The sequence below is a fragment of the Cyclopterus lumpus genome, chromosome 18, assembly GCF_009769545.1.
Source record: "Cyclopterus lumpus isolate fCycLum1 chromosome 18, fCycLum1.pri, whole genome shotgun sequence".
Taxonomy (NCBI): Eukaryota; Metazoa; Chordata; class Actinopteri; order Perciformes; family Cyclopteridae; genus Cyclopterus; species Cyclopterus lumpus.
In genome coordinates, this window is record NC_046983.1 from 3174070 (window position 1) to 3181569 (window position 7500).

Genomic DNA, 7500 nt, shown 5'->3' on the forward strand with positions numbered 1-7500 from the left:
GGCGTGCTAACTCCGCTAGCACGCCCGCCGCTAGCTCCCCGCTAGCCCGCCGTTAGCTCCCCGCTAGCCCGCCGTTAGCACGTCGTTAGCGCGCGCCGGCGGCTCACAAACACCCACACTCAACCCACCAAACCCCCCTCGTGCACACAGTACCCCACTCAACACCGACACATACACTGATCTACACTCACGAGACACACGGGAAAAAACACCGTCAACTCCGAACATGACGCTCTCCGCTCCCAACCTCCGACCTCACGCTCAGACAGAGAGAGAGAGAGAGAGAGAGAGAGAGAGAGAGACTCTTTCTATCTGTCTCATACTTTTATGAGTGTTTGGATGGATGATGAAGGAGATAGAGAGAGAGAGATAAAGAGATAGAGAGGGAGCAGAGCGGGAGTGAGAGAGAGATAGAGAGAGAGAAAAAGAGAGAGAGAGAGACTCTTTCTATCTGTCTCACACACTGATCTACTATGTATGTTTGTATTTTCAGCTTCAGAGGGATGGAAAAGGAGAGAGCGAGAGAGAGAGAGAGAGGGAGAGAGAGAGGGAGAGGGAGAGAGAGAGGGAGAGAGAGATGGAGAGAGGGAGGGAGAGAGGGAGGGAGGGAGAGAGAGGGAGAGAGAGAGGGAGAGACAGATGGAGAGAGGGAGGGAGAGAGTGAGGGAGAGAGGGAGAGAGGGAGTACTCATGTACTGTACGTTTGTATTTTCAGCTTCTCAAAAGGGAGAATTTTACACAAACTTCACACAGAAAACGCCCCGTTGACCCCGTTGACCCCGTTGACCCCGTTGACCCCGTTGACAGACCCAGGAAGTCCTCCCTCCGCCTCCCGGTTTCTGAGCGACGCTCAGACGGAGGGCCGGCTAAAAAAAAAAAAAATTAAATAAAACACACACACACTTCCCGGACTCCTCCGTAACTTGAAATGCGTGTTGACCTAACCAACCGCTTGAACACACACACACACACACACACACCGGCCATCCTGTCATCCCTGACGCTGGCCTTTGACCCCCCCCCCCCCCCTCTCCTCCTCCTCCTCCCCCGGGGGGGGTCACCCAACGGGAGTGGATGTTATTGGACCAAATGGATCCAAGATGACAACAACACACACGCCGTCTGGACCGTGTTTTTCGGCGTGTTTGTGTTGCGGTCGGATGTTACATCACCGGGGGAGGGGGGGGGGGGATGACATCACCAGGAGCAATGGACGCTCCAGATGACGAGATCCATCGAACAGATACGGTCATAAAAAACTAATTTCGGTGTTTGTCATTTTTTACAATAGTACCGGATGTTTGCTATCGTGACACGTTCATACGTTTATTAGCCGGAAGGGAACGTCTTCCGTTCATAAGTTCTATGTCTCGGCACGTCGCCCCCCCCCCCCCCTCCCCCCCTCCCCCTCGGTGCGTTCAATGCCCTCCGGAGACACCGGTGCAGCTTCACCAGCAACGTTGTTTTTTTTGTGTTTGTTTCCAAAGGTTCGCGGCTCAATATGAGTGCCGAGAATGCTTCATAATAAATACATATAACGTGCTAGTGCTAGTTAGCATAGCTTAGCATGAGTGACTGTCGTTTAACACTGTTGTGTGTAGTTAACAAACAACATGTAAAGTGTTTATTTGTGAGCTTTAGCGTTGCTGGTAGGCAGATTTTGTTTTCCCCGCTTTGAACAAAGCTAGGCTAGCTGTTTATGCTAAGCTAAGCTAAGCTAACCGGGCCGCAGCCTCTCAAGTCCAATACATTTAAGACTAAGATTTAATAAATTGATTCACACTTTTGGCTGGAATGAGATATCAAAGAATATATATATATATATATATTTAGGAGTAACAGATGGATAAGTTGCCACTATCTTAATGGGGCAGAGCTGAAGAAAAGCATCCTTGGATAACATTATTATTGTTATTATATGTTATTGCTTCGCTGCTAGAATTAAGAAGTTCAACATCTTTAATGTGTTGCGTAAACCAAATCTAGCTTTTAACTGGATCCATGTTCATCCTGCTCTGAAACTATACTTTTCTTTTATTTAAACTACGTTCCACCCGTGGACTTGAGTTGACTTCTATGACGTCACACCTCCGACCACCAGCAGGTGCAAAAGTAAAACTGAAAAGGGACAAATAAGCACCTTAACCACTTAAAGGTGTCAGGTAAAGAAGGTAATCCAGTGGCGGGCCGCGCCATTTAGGGGCCGGCAGGAGGCCTGTACTGAGGGGAGCGGGTGTGTCACCTGTATCATTTACCTGCAGGTACCTGGGTGTAATGTGCTATTTACCTGAACCCGCACGTACAGTGTGTGTAGGCAGTAAGTGCCGGCTTCTGTGTCAGACAGTAATTGATGTTTGGATAGCGACCGAGCTACAGTGTGACGCTCACAGGTAGTCTGCTTTTAGCCAGATGTGGACACACACACACACACACACACACACACACAGTCGACTCTAATAATAGTTGTATATATATATATATATATATATATATAACAAAAAAACCGCAACAGTCTCACTTTTAGTGGAAATTATCCTGTTGGAGGAAAATGTTAATATAGTTTGTTTATCTGGGTCTCCAATAAATATTGTTTTATACTTACTGATCTCCCCCTTATTTAAATATTCTTGAATATTGTGGAGTTACGGGCAGTAAATTGCACATTTATGGATTTAATTCAAAGACGCTGAAGACGCTAACAGAAGAAAAACCTCTCTTTCATATTAAATTATACTTTGTTGTATTGTATGTTTTGTTGTCATCTTTGATCGACCTCTGACCCAAGAATGTCCTTCGTGATGAATAAAGTTCTTATCTTATCTCTAATTTTATCCGAGACCAAAAAATGAGACGGTTTTCTATTGATATTCGAACATAAAATTACGTAGAATTGGTCAAAATTCTCCACGAATACAGGGCTGCTGTATTGTTTATGGCGGTCGGGTTATTTTAAAAAAGTCATAAGATTATATAAGATAAAGAAAAGCTCTTTCCGCTTAAACATTTACGGCCTCCACCCTTCTGACCCGCTTCAAGGGGCTCGTTAATGTACATGTACATGTGTCAATTACATGAAGCCAGCGGCTTTATATCGACCTGTAAAACAGACACAAAAAACATTAAAAAAGTCATAAATCAGAGAGCACAGCTGCTCCTAAAAAACTCGATACTGAAATAAGTGTGTATGCTACGTTTAAGTCGACACACGCACACACACACACACACACTTTTTTCTTCGCGTTTCTTCGCTTCAGAATATTGTCTGAAAGGGTGTCGAATAAAATATAAGTATAGGGCCATTAATGTGAGCTAAAACATCTGCACAGGGCAAACAGATACGCTGCTATGTGGTGGATAATAATAATAATATAAAGATATATTGACTTTCTTTCAGAGTTTGAAAACGCACTTCTATTAGTGACACGATGAGGAGTTATAGACGACTTATTAGGTTTAATAATCAGAACTAAGTATTTCATTATAACACTTAAAATCCCCCCAAAACAGCTTATTTTTAAAAATAAAATCAGGTTCTCTAAAAAATAAAACAAGCTGTGTGTTCATAAAGTCCCCAAATGATGAGATTAACCGAGCCAATCCAACAGGTCCTCTTTATTTACGCTTTATTTAACGTCCCTGACATTAACAGCGGTCTCCTGGGTGAAAGTCCTGGGTTTTGACATTTCTCGCTCTTTATACTTTGTACTTTTGCTCCCGTCGTAATTTTCTGCGTCCAATAAAAGTTCAAAACAAATAAGTAAATATAGAAAATATGAAGTAAATATGCTGCGTGAGCCAATCGCGCAACGTATTCCTAACGGGTTAGGATATTGTGACGGGGAGGTGCATTATGGGAAAAGAGACGTGAACTCACCCTGCTGCCTTTCTCCGGGTTGCACCGGCATCCTTCGCCGCAGTTTCTGCCTCCGCACGGCTCGCCCGACGTACCCTGCGGAACAAGGAGAACCTTCGTTAAAGAACCGTCGAGCTTCCTTCCTCGATTGACGCGACCGTCGTGATCGGTTTCGAATCCCTTCACGAGTCATAACATGAACTACCAGGTTCCTCTTTTGTGTCTGCGGCCTTCATTCGTCTCCTCGTCTCCTTTCCTAACCCGGGTCCGTTCCCTCCGGCTCTTTTCTTTTGATTAGTAGACACACAAACCGGCTTTAACTACAACCAGAGTCCATCACAATGTCACTGTGACCAGGGGGATGTTTGTTTTCTCCACCAGGGCGCGGAGGAAGAGGGGAGGGGGGGGGGGGGGGGGGATTCATCTGTTACCAGGTGGAAGCATTTAGTATTTTGGATTGAGAGGACGAGTTCAAATGATGAAATAATGTTTTCAAGGTCGTTTAATTAACTTTTAAACATTTATGGAGAAGAAATCCCTTTTAAGTGCTTTAGACAAACAACAACAACGACTTCAGATTTGAGTGGGAGCGGCTTGAGTTTCACATCCATAATAAACATTACACTTCATGATTTGCATCTTAAACTCATGTGCTCACATACATCCCATAATCATGCGCAGTAAAGGCTCATAAACCCCTCCCGTGTTCAGGGTGGCATTCCTGAGATCTGGACCAAACATCACTAAGACCGTAAGCCGACGTACGAGTGGCTGAAGCTTATATGTACGAGCCTCTTAAAAAAAACGGACGCCATCTTTTCCCCCTCCACGGACCGCACGGCGAGCAGAGGCGTACGTGTGCGTCTGTCGTGTTAAATGCATGTAAAATACATCATTATTTACACACGAGTGCATCGTTTTTTGGGGGGGTCAAACTCAAAGGTCACGGCTGGCATTTCAATGTGATTAGTGGATGAAAGGGCGGAGAGGCGTGGAGGAGAGGAGGGGAAAAAAAGGGTGTCGAACCGCGGGGTGATGGAGGTTCAGGGTGACAAGGGTGGGTGAGGAGAGGGGTGAGGCATTAGTTCATATGACCACAGCCTGTGAGTGTTCATAATCACAATAATCGAGGTCAAGGACCCTCCAGGACCCCCGTAAGTAGTCATCAGACGGTCTAGACTGGGTCTCGGTCTGACATAATAAGAGCCTGGGAAAGGACCGGTGGGAAGACGTCTGATAAATGTTGAGTCGAAGGGGGTCGCCGAGGTGATGATTGACAGATTTATTTATTTATTATATCAATAAATGGTGAATTTAATCTGCTTTTGAGGAATGTTGATCACATTTTTATCCGGGAGGGAAATTACAAGATTGCAAGAAAACTATTAAACGCACATAAATAGTATGAGAGGCAACCAGTGCATTTAAGTACAAATATGAGGTACTTTATACCTTTTAATCTTTTTACTTCTTTAGATAAATGAACTCTTTTAAAAAAGCCTCTCGGATCAGCTGGAAAATGCATCGTCACGAAGCTGAAAACAAGGCTTCTTTTTGTATGCATCATATTTACATACACATCAATGTATACACTATACTATATATATATATATATATATTAAACAATGTATAATAGTAAAACATTGACATGGAACATTACTTTTCTTACTTTTAGTTAAGTATGTTCAGTTTAGTACTTAAAAAATGTTTACAGCCCTATTTTTCGGTTCGATGGCTTTAAAATCGATAAACGACATCCTCTGTCCTTTGACCCCCGTATCGGGAAAAGGAAAGACTTCCCGATATGAAACATGGTGAGGAAGGAAGAGAAAGGAAAACACACAACAAGGAGAAAGCCAGCTTGGCACAAAGTATGTGAGAGAAAAGAGAGAAAGAGAAGGAGGGGAAAGGTCAACGGTGCTGCTCCTGCTCTCTTCCCTGTGATCTCCTCGACTCCTCTAATCACAATGACAGAAGGAGGGCAAGAGAGGGAGAAAGTGAGCAGGGAAAACAGTGAAATGTGGGCTGATGGAGGGAGCAAGAAAAGGAGAAAAAGAGAGGGGGTAAGAGGAATGGAGGGAGGCCGAAAAGTGAGAGCAGCTCGAATGAAACTTCTCGCCAAAGAGGCCAAAGATGAGGACGCTAAATATAGATGTCCAAACAACAACAACAAAGTAAGAGGAGCGAAAAGGATGAACACTTTATTTAGTTTAAGCTAAACAATATGGTTTAAAAATGAGGAAAAAAGAAGTGCCATGCCCTCTTAACTCCCATCTCCATATCATGTTGCTCTTATTATTCTGCTCCATTATCCTCCTTTTGTGAAGGCACGAATACCTTCTCAGGTATTGTCCAATCAGAGCGGTCCGCCTCAGATTGTCACTGGCATTGTTCTGGGGTATAATCCAGCCTCTACCTGAGCAGGGCGGAGATGAGCTCGATTCAGTCCTCTCCCCGTCCACACCCAGTGTTAAAGGGCGAAGGACGATATGGGCCAACAGCTGCTAAGCCAGCGCCCGAAGGGAAGAGCGGAGGTTGTGTGATGTGGCGTCCAATATAGACAAAAATGCGCACACATGCAGACAATAAAGAACTATTGTGGAGGTAAGTATACACACATGGGGGCAGGACACATGTGGATGCAGGAAATGCTGCGTGGGTACACACGATCTACGCCCGGTTCTCATAATAAAATTAACACCTGAAGTGTAAAACCCATCAAACAAAACTAACAAGATTGTCCTCACATCCCTTAAACTGGTCCCGGTCCTCTCATAGATAGAAATACAAAGGCAGGCGCACACACACACACACACACACACACACACACACAAGCACATGCAGAGCGTAGCCAGTTCAATACCAACGCTTGGTATTCGTCTTCATATTGACGCTCCGGGCTTTTCAACTAACGTCCTTGTAAACACGGCCGCATCGCTATTAGACTTTTTAGAACAACAGAGAAAGTCTGTTTTTTGGCCGCTCGCAAAACGAGAAGCTAACAACGAATTATTTGTCGCGTTAGCTCATTAAGTAACGAAACTTCTGCAGCCTTTTATAATCCAAACGACGATCAGTTCTTAAACTTAAACTGAGTGGTTTCCCGTGAAGATCGAAGTTCATTTTTTGAAAAGTCCGCCTGCCTTTAACTCGCTGGACCTTCGTTGGAAAATGCACCGAAAAATTCGGACCCTTTTAAAGATCGGGTTGTTACTTTACAAGCGTACTCGTTTTAAAGTTCCACGCTAACCGCAACGACCATTAAAGCTGCAATATATTGCAGACGAGATCCGGTTGTCTCCGGGCTACATTCTTCCACAGAGAACAAAGAGGTCCGATCTGAAACCCTCGCTCTTCACAATACGTGTGTAATCATCTTACACCCTCTTGAAACGCAACCCGCGAGCGTGTGTTTTAGTCTTTTTTTTTTTGGGGGGGGGGGGGGGGGGGGGGGGGGTGGTGGTGAAAACAGGGCCCTCTTTAATGCCGCCAGGTTTTCGAGTTAGAAAGGAATGCAAAGCGGCTCCGGGGTGTCAGACTTGTACAGATACGCTTACGGGGATCGCAGACGCTCATTTGCATACGTCCACCGACACGGCGTGATGGAACAGGCACGTTCCCCGATAGCATCCCACAGCTCCTTCCAC

At 44.9% G+C, this 7500-nt stretch overlaps 1 protein-coding gene across 2 annotated transcripts in view; it reads right to left on the reverse strand.

Moving 5' to 3' along the window:
• Positions 1-7500, reverse strand: part of col4a6 (collagen, type IV, alpha 6) — an 85010-nt gene that overhangs the window by 32141 nt on the left and 45369 nt on the right. For both annotated transcript variants that reach the window (XM_034556740.1, XM_034556738.1), the window contains exon 4: positions 3875-3949. In XM_034556740.1, the coding sequence (XP_034412631.1) occupies positions 3875-3949 (75 nt within the window). The remainder of the gene's footprint in view (positions 1-3874; positions 3950-7500) is intronic.